Genomic DNA, 16,979 nt, shown 5'->3' with positions numbered 1-16,979 from the left:
CTAAAGTGGCTTAGCCGGTAGGCCAAGGTTTATTTTTTGTTCACATTACTGTGAAGAGTGAGCCAAGTGAAATAGAAATCAAAAGTTCTTGAAACAATGAGTCTGTGAAGCAATCCTCGGCACCCAACACACAAAGCAGGAGGTGCATAGCCAATGTCACATGTTTACTAAATGAAACTCGTTATGTCCCAGTGTGAGTATATTGTCATGATTTTAACACTATGCGTTTACACTTATGGCGATATTCAAGAAGTACGCCACAGTCGCCAAATTTTCTAAATTCAAAGGGATAGCGAGTCACGTTATGCAAACTATATATGGCAAGATATGCCAATCTTTCGTTGATAGACCTCTAGAAGCGCAAAGACAAAAAAGAATGTGGTTCTCAATTGGTCAAATTGCCCACTACTAAAGCTTGAAAGTAACATGCACTGCATGTAACAGCCAATTTACCCTACACAGTGCACATAGTTAGTGCAGTCCAGTTAAATGTACATATGAAGAAGCAAAACCTTCGGTACAACTCCCATAAACATATGTTGGGGAAAACATGCAGTGAACACAGCAGCCAAGAGAAGGAATTCAAGAAAGGGTAGTCAAAAGAATGATGAGAGTGTCCCTTGGCCCACGTACCTTTCCTGCTTGAGCGCAAACTCAAGCATCTTTATCCGCCTGATGAGGTCGTTCTTGAGGTTCTCCTGCCCCTTGCGCTCACCCTGTAGAAACGCTATCCTCGCCTGCACAGAAAGGATAGGGAAACAAGCATTAGAACCATCACAAACTGACTAGCTTAAGTTAAGGTTTGTAAAAGATTATCAATGAATTCCCTACCATACTGAAATAAAAAGCATTCTTCAAAACAACGGTTTTGCATGCTGCGCATGATTTGCTCAGTTTATAAAAGGGCTATTTAAGGCAGGGCATGAATTAAAATATTCAGCCCAATTATTCATCAGTCTTTGATTGATCACCACATCAACTAAGCTGTGCAAAAACATTACTAGGAGACCACACTGAAAGATATACAACTATCAACTGTTTAAGTGTTCAACACAACCGCCCTGCAGTTTGAATTTTCCTTAAGTAATATACATCTACTATTCGCTATATTGCACTTTTTCTTTTTTGTCCTTAAACTACAAATTCAATTGGGACTAATGCTAACATTCACTCCTATTCTACTGCGTATATAAATATACAAAACAAGGTTTTGCACCAGTCTATGTCCTCGGATGAGCACACCAGAATAAACCGGAAAAAACAAGCAACATCCAAGCAAACACAAGGATCCAGAAAAACAATCCCATCCTTCAAGTCACCAACATGTGCAGCACGAGCAGTCAACACGAGCCACAAGAGAGAGAGAGTGTGGCTCGTAAACAAAGCGGCACTCCCAAAACCTCGAAACACGAGGTCCCCCCCCCCCTCCCCCTGAGCTCATACTGCTTGCCCCTTCCCCCTCGCACACACGAGCAGCCTTTGTGCTGCCTTGCGAGAAGGAGGCAAAGAGAGACGGGAGCCTTGAACCATGCCGCGGAGCCGAGCACATGGTGCCGTTCAACCCACAAAATTCAGCAGAACACGCGACGCAGTGTCGAAAAAAACAAGAAAGCTAAAACGAGCGGCGTACTCAGCCCGTCCTCTGGGCACAACGCCAGGAAAAGAAAGTGCAAATGAAATGAGTTAAAAGCAAGCGAATGAGAGACAGATAAGACGAAGACGAGGACACAAAAAAAAAAAGTCGGAGGAGTACGAGCAGGGGACACTGTCTTCTCGGAGGTGCCAGAGGAAACGACCCACGTGAGAGCGCACCCAGCACGGGGTGCCAACCTTGGCCCGGCCTGGCTTTCGCCTCTTTGCGACACGCTGACGGAACCGCGGCAGAGACAAAGTGTCACGCTCCGCCATGGTCCACGGACGTGCAGGCAGTCGGAAGCAGGTGTGACGAAAGGGCCAAACAAAAATTTGTCACCGTGACGTCTGCACAGTTTGCGACACTCGGAGGCAGGAGACGAGGGAAGTGCAACCGCTGCTGCTAAGTGGCGCCTAACCAAGAACTTCTGCTCTGCGAAGCAAGCTCAGCGCAACACGAAACGAGCGGCGGACTGTTGCTCACTAAAGGCACTAGGTCCAAAACCTCAAAAACACGGAAAAACAAGGCATGACCCTCGAGGACTGCGTAATGTGGTGTAATTGGAGTCCATAGTGACTATAAACACTCCTACAACCTTTTTCAAAGTAGTAGTAGTAGTAGTAGTAGTAGTAGTAGTAGTAGTAGTAATGTGAAGAAAAGGGCATTCTCTTAAACTAGGTGAAAATTTTTATTTTTCTCTGCACACCTTTTTTGGTCAGAAACATTGAGAGAGTTTTTTTAATAAGCTCAGATTCAGAGGCACACTTTGCATACATCTGTTCTTGCACATCTGAACGTGCACTGTACAATCAAGCAGGGACCCAATATGCTCATGTACTTATCAGTGCCTGTGGACCAACTGTTTGCAGAAGCAATTTTATCTTAAACACTTTCTCTACGCACTTTCTGCCTAGTATAAGAGGTGGCCAGCAGCACACCAATAGACACTTTTCCTAATTAATAAGCGCACTCCTCTGCATTGCACATTCGCACAATGGCATCAGCAGTCATGGTTCAAATGAAGACAAAGTGCACATGTTGGGGCTTCTCTCATGTGCCTAGTCTGAACATGAGAGCCAGTACTACACATTGTTGATGTCATAGGACAAACACGCTGCTCATACTCGCTAATGGCAAAATTGACTACGCTGTCAATAGCTCAGCAATCAGCACCACGGGGAAGCTAGCTTTACAGTCATGAAAACAGTCCACTGGCCAAGCTTTTATAAGTGCAAAGCACTTTAGGCGCCTGGGCTGTCGGCGTGATCCGTCGTGATCACAGATCACGCCCAAAAAATAGGTGCTCAAAACTGGGTCAAAACAAGTGCAGAATTGATCAAAACCGGTTCAAAATAAACAGATTCAGAACAACTTAAGACAGAAACAATCAAGCATTAAGCGCATTAATTAGCAGAAATTCTAAAATCAGTTTCTGAAACACCAGACTGGTACCAGCACAGCACAAGAGAGGGCGCCACCACCCCACAAGTGCTCGATTGCTCCTCCCCCTTCAGCGCTGCTCCTCCAGCACCGGCGCATCACTGCTTCGCACTTCCCTAGGTTTCACGTTAGTGGAGCTGCATTAGTGATGGATTTGAACAACACAAGCACAGGCTTTGAGTAGAATTGGAGCTACATTAAGCGCTGGATTTGAACTGAATTCGAGCTACATTCTGCAACTGCACGAAGTTGCTATAAATTGTCCGACCGCAGCCGAAGCCAATGGTTGCGCGCTGCAACCGTTTCGCAAGAGTTTCGCGCAATGCGCCGTTTCGCTTCTCTCTCGTCTATCTGCTGAGAACTTCGAGCCTAACACAATTTTTTTTTCTAAAGGTGCTAAATTTTCAATCGTTGTCTACACTCTTAAAACCCTTAAAAAAAAACCTTAAAAAAGAACTGTGCAACGAAATAGAAAACTGCCGTTTGTGGTTTTGCGCAGTGCCTCAGCCAACTCCTACTGGGCCCACTGGCTACAACCACCGCAACTCTGTTCTTACTTTGTGTCGCCTTATCACTGCAAGTACAGTGCTTGCACTTGCAGCATCTGTCTCCGCAAGTTTCACCCACAGCAATAATAATGACTGCAATAGCCACCACACTAATACTATTCTGGTCCATTATTACATGCCGGCTTGCGAGGTTCTTTGCACTATCAGTTGCAAAAACATTCACAGCAGCATGCAAACAATATAGTTTGGGAAACCAACTCGCTACCTCCTTTTCTCCCTATATCCCATCCGACTTCCTGCTGGTAGCTGCACTATAAACATTATGTCTTGCATCCCAAAACTGTGCAGTGGGTTAGAGGGATGTCGTAGTGGAGGGCTCTGGATTAACTTCGACCAATGGGACACTTTTTTTCCCTTTAGCATTGGTTCACCATCATATCATGTAACTTAGCAGGTGTCACAACCACTGCACCCATGAAGCAATGCTGGTTTATCTTCCACCCTTCATTGATGTCATGGCAGCACAGTTAGGTGGATTACTTCTATCTGCCAATGGAGGAAGGCCTGGGGTGTGATACCTACTGGCATGCCTCCTTTACTTCAGTATTTCATGAGCATTTTATTTTATTGTTGGCATGATAATGACCACAACTGTGGAGTTACTGCAGCAATGGCCAATAGAGGTACCAAGTGCAGCTGGAAAGTACACACAGTAGTCCTCGCGCTGCAACTGAACTGCACTGCACTTTGCACTGTTGCGATTCTCACTGATGAAGGTAGACTGGCGTACTGATTTATTAACGTAGCCTCCATTATATCAGTGCATGAAAGACAAAAAAAGCTGATGCTACTGCCATGTCTTATGGAGCACATATCCCATGGCCCACATCTGGAATCCCACATTTGTACAGTTATCTGTTAGATACCTTTGTTAGTTATCTCGACTGATATGGAGACTGCAATCTTCTGCTTTGTGCGATGACAGTGCTCCCACGCTGGCAAGAACGTTGTTCCACTGTTCACGTGCCCAGACAAAAAGAGTAATTTCTCTGGGTACATATGTTAACAGCTATGTTGCACGCGCTTTAGTGCACAACTGCGCTCATCACAACTATTTACGCAGACAACATAAGTGCACAGAAACCCTGTTTTCAAAGTTGGTATTGCCACGAAAAGCGAGTCGACTGCCGCTTCGAGCAGTGATAGCAGAAACTCAGGACATGCCGATTCACCAGCTGAGCAACTCCACAATCTATTTACCCTCGCAGTGAAAGTTCATGCAGAATCTAAATATTTAGGCTCAACCAGCACCAACTAACTATCCCAGCGTCTCACTATCGCGTCATGCCGAGCAAATTGCGCAGTCCTGCTCGTTATTTAGTGATAAATCAACGTCAACGACGCGAACGCGGGTGATGCTACGCGAATTAATCGGGAGACACATCTCTCCCCCGAACATCCTGCCAAACGCCACAGCGCCAGTATGCAGCAACTAACTGCTCTCCTCCTCCTCGAGTGTAGCACTACACCGGAGAGCATTAGCGAAGCGTCACGTGTACGCCAGGCCAACTTGCGCAATACCCGCTCCCAAACACGCAAGCGGCTGAAGGGTTGCTTGGTTGCTCAACCGAACTATACAGAACGTTCCAAAAGAGAAAACGCCCTCCACTCGCTCCGATGGGGAGGGCAAGAATACGTAACAGACGGACACACAAGCACGCAGGCAGCGCCACCAACGACCGCTCAATGAACGCCGCTAACCGGGCCCGCGGTCGCATGCGCAATGCAGCCCCGAGAGGAAACGGGGAAAGCGGTGTCTGTGTGTGTGTCCTTTATTAAACGGCGACGACCTTGGCCCACCCTCCCCCCTCGTACCTTTCCGAAACCTCCTCCTCTCCACCCCTACCGCATGCATCGGCTCCGCTAGCTAGCCGGCCGCTCTTTCTCGGCGCAGTGGGTGGGCCCCTCGATGTGCGGCCGACATCGAAGCCGCACCAGCGCGCAGTTTCACGCATGACTTCGCCCGTGGCCCGGCGGCGAACCGATCATCGCGCGCCGGGCGCAGTGGTGCGGCGCGGAGAACGCCAAAGGCCGCGCACTCCTTCTACATACACAAACACAAGAGCACGTACACGCACGCACGCAAACGCACGCCGATCTACGCGCCTCGTCGACCACACAGGGGAGACGCTTTCAATACTGAACGCCCTCCGTCAATGTTACGCACGTGGGCCAATGGTATATCGACCCGTTCTATCCACTCGGTGGAGGACGATAGCCTTCCTCCTCAAAAAAAAAAAAAAAAAAAAAGTCACGTTTCGATTCGGCGCGATCCCTTTAACGCGTCGCTGTTTCCCTACTCCTCGATCCTCGCACCTTCCTCTTCTCCCTAAGCTTGGCGAGTGCAGTGGAAAAGAGACACGAGCAACTTTCGGTCAAAGCACATCCCAGGATGCCAGTACGCCAACTGTCCAGCGACAATGTCCGCACGGCTGACAAGTTGATACAAGATTTAGCTTCGTTGCCAAGTTTCTGATGGCATGATTAAACGCCAAGTTCCAAGTCGGGGCACTTGGGCTTTCTGGGTTCAACCGTCCTCCCCCGAGAGGAAGTGACGTGCTGGAAAGACTTCTCCAGACAAAATCATAGCCCAGTCACCCGTGGTCCAGTTACAAACCAACATGGCGGGCGCGAAATGTTTACCGACTGCCTCCAACGACGGCACACCCACGTCAAACCAACAAAGCCAGCCACCAAACGCTAACGAACGGCGAGTTTTCGCACAGCGTAGCACTGTCATGGACGCGCACACACGCGCACACACACACGGAAGACATATACGGGAACATCGGCGCTAATTACGACACCTTGACGTCGTTATCAAGGTGACATTCACGCAAGCTGAACGTAGTACGTGCGTTCAACCAAGGAGTGCAGAGAGCTCTAACTGCAATGAGCCACAGCAGTCACCCACAAACGACGCACGAAACTAGTGTTGACCTTCCCACTATCGATAGCTTTCCCGTGACGTCCCGGACGCAGCTCTTCACCGTACTGCAAACCATCAATTCATTTTTTTTTTTTTTCTTTTTTTAGAGAGCAGAGCAGCTCTTAATGGCCCGTTCCTGCGGCAAGCGGCGGCGGCATAACCGAGCGAACGAGCACAAAAGCGAAAGATGAAAGAGCGAACGCGCAGCGGCAGATGAAAGACGCGAACGGCGGAGACCAATGAGAGTGGCCCCTTCCGTGACGTGCCACGCGGGAAAAATGGTTTCATGCTGACGCACCCGACCGCTCGATGCGTACTCGTACCTGGTCTCAGCCGGACCGCTCGTTTCGTGCTACCGTCTCCTCGCGTCAGCTCTTGCTGGCGCTTGTTTGGCTTGCTTGGTCTCGTCGTTCGCGCTTGTTTCGATTGTTATGGCTTTCGATTGTTTTGTAATATGTGTGCGTGACGCGAATTGTGTAGTACTTTCTGGAAGCCAAGCGGCACCGCAGCGGTACACTGGAACCTTCGACGAGTCGCGCTTGACTCGCAGATCAGATTTTCGACGACTGCCGACCCTGCTGCATGTCTCTGTCAAATTGTTTGCCTAAATATATCGCGAGATGAAAACATGTGTAGACCTGCGCTCAAATTTCGCATTAGGGAGTATCGTAACCGTCGGTGAATTTTTCTGAGATGTCTCGTAAGGCAACGGTGGTTGAACGCGCGTCACCCGATGTCCCCACAAGTGCATTCTCACATACGTCTTCCGGCGTTGAGGTGCATGCGCGCCTAAACGTTGCACACGTACGCTACGAGCTCTACTACTACAACTACTCGGGTTCCGTAACCATAACCCGCTGACGTGGGCTGCTGAAGCTTCGGCGATCCCGTCTCCTCCCTTGTTGACACGGCGTGAACGAGACAGCAACGACGCCAAGGAGCCAGAGGGGACGAGTCTGACGGAAACGCTCGCAGTCACCGGCATTCTGACTCACCAGACAGACAACGCGCCGACGCCGCGACAAGCTATTGGGTGCATAAAAAAAAAAAAAAAAGAGGGGCACCCGTGCAGACATCTAATCGCCTGCCGACTCGAAAGCAGCAGCGAGCACGCCGACAAGCACAAGCTGCGTCAGCCGTGGCAACAACCAGCACACGACGAGGTAAAAGCGATACAACTTGCTGCACCCGCTTCTCCAAGCATCGCAGAGAGCGATTGTATTGTTTTAACTCTGTATATAGGGTTATGTATCCACACAGAACCCTTTCTGTGGGATTCGCCGCGCTGGTGCCTGTAACCGAACGCCACGTGACCACTGCAAGTGATGCAAACGAGAACTTTTCTAAGACTAACACATATGTTACACTTATGTTCTACGCTTGTGCAATAAACGAAATCTTCTGGAGGACCTCAGCCGCAATTGAAAACCTAAGACACCTGCCCAATACACCGAGGAAATACAAATGCAGCAGAGGAACAAAGATTCACGAGATGCCCACTATAAGGATGCAGTGCACGAGACAATCGGTGATCCAACACCGAAGTGAAACGTTATAACATCAGAGTGCGTACGGAGCATTCGACTAAAAATTTGACGTCAAGGGTGCTGAGGGACAAAATTCAAAGAGGGAGAGAAACAAACTTCATTTATGCACAAACCGAAAAATATTTAAAAAAGTACAATTCTTAGCTGCAATTTCTTGCCGCCGAATTCGACACGCGCTTCAAGCTCTTCAGGTGGCTTTTCAAAGTCGACTGCGCGCACCACTGAAACAGTGACAGTCGGCTTCTGGCATATCTCGCTCGTTGAGCGTTAGTGGCGTCCGGCGTCACCCCAAGATGCTCGTCACATTAAAGCCTAATCGCTGAAACCAAAGTACGCAGGTGCCTACGCTGAAACTTTAGTTTCCTCCAGGCATCAGGCTCGAAAACGGCGCTGGCTGCGAAGTCAACCAACTTAGCAGAATAAAAATGGCGGGACGGCTTGGCCGCTTCATCTGGATTTGTCTAGCACCACGACGGCAATGGCGATCCAAACAAGCCCGGCGTGAGTGGCTGGACACGTTACACTGAAATCGCTTCGCGAAACTCTCATTGGAGAATGTATTTCTCCCGATAGGCAGTGCTCACGGCATGGCGCTGATGCGCAGCTTGTTATCCTGAATGTGCAGAAGCCGAGCCCCAACGCTAGTTTTCAAGGAATTTCAGGCAGTCTTAAGGGCTATTCAATATCTTCCCAAATTCAAGAGCGTTTTTTTTTTTTTCCAAGATTTCCAAGAGGTGTACGAACCCTGTTTAATACGCTAAACGCTGCAGCCTCTTTCTTGGACGCTGTCACGAGGATATTTTCCCTGCCGTTCAGGAATTTCTATTTGTTTCAAGTTGGCTTCCTTGCTAAACTCGGCACATTACAGTCACTTTTATTTTCCATTTCCTTCGACGTTTGCCCCAAATGCGTATCCTATATGCTTCCGAGACACGACAATGCATTTTTCCCAACCGCGTCCGATTCTCGGCCAGTCGGACACAACAGTGCGGGAACGAAAAGTCACTTGGTGTATGAGCCACTAATAACTCGTGATACGCGGAACGAGCGCAGATAGCTTCGCAGCAATCAGAGCTCTCCTCGCAAACTAGGTCACAATTGCATACGAACATGCGTGAAACAATGCGACGGGTATCATCAGTGAAAACGTACGCCCCACGAAAAAAAAAAAAAAAGGGGGGGGGGGGGGGCAAGTTCCTAGGCCTCCTTCAAAACAAGAGCTGGCTTTGATATATAGCGCCAACGTCGTGGTACCCCGAAACAACGTTTTGTTCGCCGTTCCGGCCTCTAGCAGTTGTGTGATGTGGAAGGTCGAGAGACAGCGCGAGCTCCACGATGTTCTATAGCGCACGGGGAGAAAGAAGCAACACTATGGGGCGCCGGTGTTATCAGTTCCCATTTTCCTTCGTCTTTATTTTACGCGCGCTTTCCTAGCGCATCACACGAATTCCACGGGAGACAGACACCACCCGGTCCTTTTTCCGACGCAACCTCCGAAGCCATCGAGTGCGTCTTTTTACTGCTACTGAAGGCGCCTTTGCAATCTGCAGTCGGCGAGGCACACCGCTTCAGAACGACGATGGAAAAGAATGGAAGCTACACGCTGCAAATTTTTTCGAGGTGCTTTAGGGAGCGCGATCACGCAAACACGTGCCTCGCACTCTTGTCAGCTCGCTCTCGAGCGCTATTGAACACGCGTCGCAACTTCCACCAAGTTGTGGGGTTTAACGTCCAGAAGAAGCTGTCTAGTGGGGCTATGGGCGAGGGCGCAACGAGGGGCTCCGAACACTAACGAATCCAGAAGACAGGAGGGGGGGGGGGGGGGGGGTAAGACTGAACAACTGGTTACACAGCTGTAACCACGCAACACGTATTCTAGCTCGGAGTGGTTTAGGGGCGTTCCTGCATTTCCCCACCATTGAAACACGGCCGGGAATAGACACCACGGTCTCCGTGTTCAGCAGCGCAATGCCTATACCGAGTCATCCCGGCAGCTGCAACTTCCATGTCGGTGGCACTGACACATTACTACGAAATTTAGGGCCAGGCGGGAATTCGGCACATCCACTAGAGAGAAATGCACCAGCGGCCAATTAACGTCGAATATACGCGACAAAAAAAAAAAAAAAGAAGGCAGCAACAGGACAGCAGGTGAGTCAGGGGGGCACCGCCATGCTTTTGAGCTATCGAAACAGCGCCGCAAGGACCCCGGACAGACACTCCAACGCACCCCGCGAAAAAAAGGCGTTCCGGCCCGCGTAATGACTCGAGTGCTCTCGAAGCATATACTTCAACACCTCGCACAATCCCGCCACGAAGTGCTTCACGGCCCGTGATTGCCGCCCCGTCTTCGCTCGCAGTGCACTTTCGGCGTCTCCTCCACGACAGCGCCGCCGTGCGCGAACGCACTATCCTGCACCGACGAGCCGTTACGCGCGGCCGCGCACCACAGCAGCAAGCGACGGCCCGAAGAGCACACGCGCGGCCAAATTAAGCCGTACAATAAGACTGCAACACTAAAACAGCTCCGCTCGTAGTGCCGCTCCATAAAACACACCTCGGGAAGAGAGAGGAAAAGGCCGCGGGATGGGCAGGAGAACGTCATGCATCGCTCCCGCTCCGCTATGCACGTCCGCCCCCCCCCCCCCCCCCCCCCCCTCGGCTGTCCCTTCGCGCGTCCACCTCACTCTCTCTCATTTACAAACACGCCCCTCTCTGGTGACGACAGACTACTACTCCGCTGCGTGTCACAACCCCCGAAAGAACTGCGAGAGAGTATATACGCGAGAGAAAAGAAGAGAACAGAGGCTCGCGGAACGTGACACGCAAACAATAGGACCGCTTTCGCAGCAACACGGGACACGAGAAACGCAATCCGCCGGTCCGTCCCGCCGGGGCACCCACCGTGTGCACGCACGCATGCTGACGCGCGCACACCCGCACGCGAGGCGGGGCGGCACGCTACTACGACAGCTACGACGCGGCGCGGGCGACCACAGGGATATGCGGCAATTTGCACGGCGCCGAGACAGATCACTCTCGGCCGACAAAACGGCGCAAACAGCCAGCGATCGCACGAACCGCACACTTTTTTTTTTTTTTTTTGGAAATCGCAGGTATACCGCACCTGTGCGCACCCCAAGCCGTCGTGTAGCAACACCGGACAAAGAGGGAACGGGAAGGAAGAGAAATTAAAAAAAAAAAAAAGAGACCGCTTAAGCTTCGCCTTTAAGAGTGGAATGCGATAGCATTCAAAGATCCCTGAATGCTTGCTTCCCGGCAACTGCAGCTTTCTTTTTTCTGCACCTTCGCCTCTGCGCGCCGTTGCCGTTTTACGCTGCCGACGAGGCGAGCGCCATCTGGGTGGTGTTTTTGCAAGGAACTACCCGGGCGCGCCGCTGTTGGTATGGTAGAAATGCTGGAAAAGGGTTTCAGTTTCCTCGTAACAGAATCATGTTTTCTCGTACATTCAAATTAAAATCCGACGCAATCATGTCTTTAGGTTGTGGTTAAAGGGATACCGAACAAAAATATGAAAAAGAAAATGCAGAAAGCATCGCAGTTCAACTCGGAAGACGCGACTGTTCCGATAGGCAGTGTTCATTTCACATTTTTTTTTTTTAACGGACGGCTGCATTTTTGGTGGATTGCGAGCGCGCGGCGGCTGCACGCCGGCAAGCGCGGGGCCGCGCGCCGACCGCCGTGACGTCATGCGTACCCGCTTCTAACAGCAGCAGCAGGCATTGTAACAAGCCGCTGAATATTGTTTCGAAATTGTTCGCGTTCAAGTTTCTGAACAGTGTACAGAAACAAGGCGGCGATTTGCACGTTGTGTCGGCAATAATGAATATACACACGCCGATACAGGCAGTCGACCTTTGCGCAACAGCGAGCGTACGCATGACGATTCGGTATACCAGTGAGTTACGTGAAATAACGTAAAGAACGCAGCGTACCGCTCGGCGACATGCCGCAGTTGACATTGAAACCTTTCTTCGAAACGCTGCCGTGGCATCGGATAGATTTGTGTTCGACTGTTCAGCTGCGCCCTATCACACTCACTCGGCTCGCCTAACGAAAGCATTGCTAATGAAGCGTGCCTCAACTAACGCGTTAAGCAGCAGGGAACAAGACGCGACTGCGGCCGCGTGTCTCTATCGTTTGTCGACGCAACGGGGGGCTCGCCAAGCAAACTCGAACAGCGGCAATCATTCCACCGCGCGAGGAAAGAACGAAAAAATAAAAACAAAACCCGCGCAAGCCGTCTAGCTCCGGTGCCGTTCGGTAATTCCATCCCGCGCGGGTAAAAAAAAAAAAAAAAAGAGAGAGAGAGAAAACAGACTGCCCCGCAAATCGTGCGAGGCATGCAAATGAGTCCAGGTCCATCTAAGCGCAGTGGCCGCAACCGGTCCGCCACTGCGCGCGCAGCGACACTGTATACGAAACGAGCGCCACGCGCCGTTCTTCAATTAAGAGGAGAGCCCCTAATCAGGGCTCGGAAACAAATACGGACCGCCATATAGAAAGCTAACGAGGCCCCACGCTGGTCGCGACACACAGTGACAAATTTTGAGGCCGTCGAGGCGCGGGCGCTGCTGCAATGCCTTGGGGCGAAGCGCAGCAGACGCACGTCATTCTAGTGAATGTACGCGATTTAGGTTTCCCTAAAAATTCCGCGAAAATACGCAAGGCGGAGGAAGTTTCAAGAAATGCAAAGTAGTGAGTATATAGTCGAACCCGGATACATATCGAATCTGAAAGGGCGCACAAAATAGTTCGCTATGTAGGTAATTCGATATATAAAATAAAAATTGTATACAAAAATTTCACTGGGGATTTTAGCACTGTTCGTTATGCATAACAATTCGTTATTTTTGGGTTCGATATATCCGGGTTCCACTGTATGCCTACCTTAGATGGTACAGAAACACGTTTCGCGTTGCACGACTCCTAATTGGAGAGATCGACACACACGAGGCACGCGAAATACATTCGTCGGGTTGAATGCCGCTGCCACGTGCCCGCAGGGTGGGAAAGCGTCTGTGTCATTGCAATAAGAGCTTCGTGCATCCGCTCCTGGTTGAAGGCGGCGCCACAAGTTGGCGCCAACGGCGCTGAGCAGCTGAACGCTCGCTCCTTGCGGCATACGTCTGTGCTGTCGACTAAGCTTGCCACGTTGAGCTTGCTGGTGCGTCACATTAAATGCCATTGGCGCAGCGCGCATATGGAGCCTTTTCGTGTTTACCGAGTTCCCGGAATACTTCCGGTTTAGCCCTCTGTAACAACGCAAGTTACAATAGCCTATATGTTTATAGGAATCTCCAGCTGCGGCACCTGTTCTGCGGTAGAGCCGGAGTGTTCGACAAGTGAAATGTTTATGGTTAAGTGCAACAACAACAAAAAAGCCCATACATGAGCTCGACCCATGGCGCACGTTCTTTACACGTGAACACACCAAGAATATGTGGCTACAGTACACTATGCGAGAAACTACTTCGCTTTTCTTGGCTAACTTGGCTGTCAAAAATGACAGGACAGGAAGTATTCTATGGCCCTGAACACACTGCTGCTACAGGCCGCAGAAAAAAGGCCTATATAAGACGGGACGAAGAGGCACACAAACACATTCTGCGCTACGCCCAAGAGGCACAAACACACACGCAGTTTCTGTGCCTCTTCGTCGCGTCTTACACGCGCTCCGCCAATGGCATTTAATCTATGCTGTGTTAGCACAGCGCTTCCGAGAAGTCAGTGTCAGCCGAAAATAAAACTCGGCACACACAGATACAGACGTCAGAGAGCAGCACACACACCCGCTCGCCCACGCACATGATTTCGCCTCGTATACAGCAGTCGTTACTGCGTGTGCACGACCCCCGACGGCCACTGGCACAGTATTTTTTACGGTCCGGTCACGACCGCAGCCCCCGCATATGCCTACTGCACCGCCGGCCCGTTTGTATTTTTTTATTTCTCACTCTCTCTCGCTCTCTCTCTTATCTAGCTACCTCACCTCCCACTCTCTCCCCTCACAGGATCCGGTTAGGGATGGTCGATTAAATATTTTAATCGATTAACAATTAATCGTTCGTCGGTTTAGCCTATAATCGATTAATCGCTTTCGATGCGGGGCTTTTCGTCAATTAATCGATTAATCGACTTTTTTTTCCGGCGCTTTAAAAAGGCTGAAACACAGTTATCTACTCACGTAAGTACCCATTATAACGTTTGAAAGGTGGAACCAGGATAAGAAATACAAGGGTATAACCTTTGATAAAGAATAATGTTTGACTTCTTGAAGGCCAACTATAATTGCCACTAGGGACTAGTGAAGGAATAAACAATATACAGGGTGTTCATATTTAAGTTTTACGGAATTTTTCAGAATTACCTGTGGCAGGTAGCATAATTCTTATCGTTGAGCTGAGTTATTCGAAGAGGCGGACATTAGTAGCACGAAAAATTGAAATACATATTTGACTAATTAACAAACATTGAGTAATGAACTTCTTAGTTAATTACTTTACAAACATATTACAATTAATGAATTGTTGCCGATGAGTTCGCAAGACCCACTTGAAAGGAATTTACAGGATGACACCAGTTTCGAGATATTATTTCTCAAAGTGTGGGAAGAAATACATGGGCATTCCAGTTACTTTTGTACTTCAAGGCATTTTGGTAAAAATGTAAGTGGAACAACAGCGTTTCTTTACGGCGAGTTTGATGGTGCATATCTCCGAACTGGTGTCATTCTGGAAATTCAGTAAGTTCTTGATGAGGGCTAGTTGGTTCATAATTTGCAACTGAGGTTTGAACAGCGCGAAGAAAACAAGGACACGAAGAAACAAATACCACAAACAAGCGCTTGTTTGTGGTATTTGTTTCTTCGTGTCCTTGTTTTCTTCGCGCTGTTCAAACCTCAGTTCCAAAATCTGGAAATTAATTCCTAGTGGATACGCCTGACAAGTGGATACGCCTGTTTTCTAATGTACTAGCAGGTGTTCATCAAGGCTCAGTCCTCCGACCACTTCTCTTTTACAGCGAAAGCTGCATATCGCTAGGCGAAACGAAAAACCATTCGTCCCATGTTTCGATAAACGTCTCCATTGGCTGCGCCGTCATTACGTCGTTCTCTACGTCGCACCCAAGCGCGCGCGCCATTGGCAGCTAGCGCCGTTAGTTACATCGTTAGCGAACGCGTTCCCGCCATTGCCACGTTGACGCTGCTCTGCCCGCAACGCCTCCTCCTCGGCTCGTCGTTGTCGCATGCGTTCGATATCTCGAGTTAGCTCGGCGTAGCATCCGCCCGCCATTGGCGCTTGCGTTCCACCTCGTGATTTCAACGTGGACGTTTCGTCGCAGCCGAAGCCAAAATGCCGCCCGAGAAACTCCCGCCGAAAGCGGGCGTTGCCCCGGCGAACGCGTTCCCGCCATTGCCACGTTGACGCTGCTCTGGCCGCAACGCCGCTTCCTCGGCTCGCCGTTGTCGCATGCGTTCGATATCTCGAGTTAGCTCGGCGTCGTGGTTAGCAGCGTCCGCCCGCCATTGGCGCTTGCGTTCCACTAGAAACACAAACATGCAGCCAATATTTGAGAAACGCTTCAATATATTGTCGGCATTAACCCACTGCTAAACATCGGGGCCGCACGTTTCAGCTTCGCTGGTTAACCATCTGTACGGAGTGCTTGGGCGATGTTTTTTAATCTATATTAACGATCTTCCGAACTGCGTTCTTTGTTCTTCCATAAAGCTATTCGCAGGTGACTGTGTTCTCTACCGTAAAATTCCTAATTCTTCCGATTCCCAAGAACTGCAGGACGACCTTAACCGCGTAACTGAGTGGTGTTCTAATTGGTGCATGCAAATTAAAATAAATGCAAGGTCATGCGAATATCTCGTAACACTGTCATGCACACGTACTTTATTAATGGTGTACCTGTGACGTCAGTTACTTCTTACAAGCATATCAGCCTTCACATATCAAATAACCTTTCTTAGCATTCGCATATTGGCTATGTTGCTAATAACGCTAACCGTATGTTTGGTTACTCGCGCCGTAATTTTAGCTCTGCCCCTTCGTCCCTGAAGCTAACTCTTTACAAAACTTTAGTTCGCTGCAAATTGGAGTATGCTTCAGCCATTTGGGATCCGACTCAGTCTTCATTAGTTTCTACTCTAGAAAGTATTCAAAACCGCGGTGCACGCTTTGTCTTATCTAATTATTCTCGCTATGCAAGTATCTCATCAATGAAATGAACTCTTAACTTACCTGATCTTTCGTCACACCGCAAATGTTCCCGTCTTTCCCTTTTTCACAAAGTTTTCCATTTGAACCCTCTTCTAAAAGAAACCCTTCTTGCCCCTCCGTCTTATATTTCGTACTCAATAGTAAAAACCAGTCAAAAGACGAAGGACAGAGAATAGACGTGGCACACACGACGACTGGTTTTCCAGTCGTCGCGTGTGCCACGTCTCTTCTCTGGCCTTCATCTTTTGACTGGTTTTTACTATTCAGTATGTACCAACTGACCCAGACAGCTACTCTACTTATATTTCGTCCCGCCCTGACCACAGCCTTAAAATCGGGGTGACATTGTGCCGCACAAACCGGTACAGTGACTCATTCATCCCTAGGACAAGCACGGACTGGAATCGCGTTACCGTATCAGTCGCACTCATCACCGACTCTACCAACTTCAAGACCACTGTTCGAATGCATATTGTTAATATTTTTGGTTTCTATTTTTGCTGCATTATTTTTTGTTTTTGACTCCACTCCTTTCTGTAACGCGTTCGGGCCTGGAAAGTACGTGAAATAAATAAATAAATAAATTCACCGGCTGCAATTAGTAAATTT

At 49.3% G+C, this 16,979-nt stretch overlaps 1 protein-coding gene across 13 annotated transcripts in view; it reads right to left on the bottom strand.

Moving 5' to 3' along the window:
* LOC119458861 (striatin-3-like) overlaps window positions 1-16,979 on the bottom strand; it is a 243,855-nt gene that overhangs the window by 186,305 nt on the left and 40,571 nt on the right. For all 13 annotated transcript variants that reach the window (XM_049670682.1, XM_049670681.1, XM_049670691.1 and 10 more), the window contains exon 2: window positions 634-737. In XM_049670682.1, coding sequence (XP_049526639.1) covers window positions 634-737 — 104 coding nt within the window. The remainder of the gene's footprint in view (window positions 1-633; window positions 738-16,979) is intronic.

The sequence above is a fragment of the Dermacentor silvarum genome, chromosome 7 (assembly GCF_013339745.2).
Source record: "Dermacentor silvarum isolate Dsil-2018 chromosome 7, BIME_Dsil_1.4, whole genome shotgun sequence".
NCBI lineage: Eukaryota > Metazoa > Arthropoda > Arachnida > Ixodida > Ixodidae > Dermacentor > Dermacentor silvarum.
The sequence above is the reverse complement of the archived record's forward strand: the minus strand, read 5'-3'. Positions and strand labels throughout refer to the sequence as shown.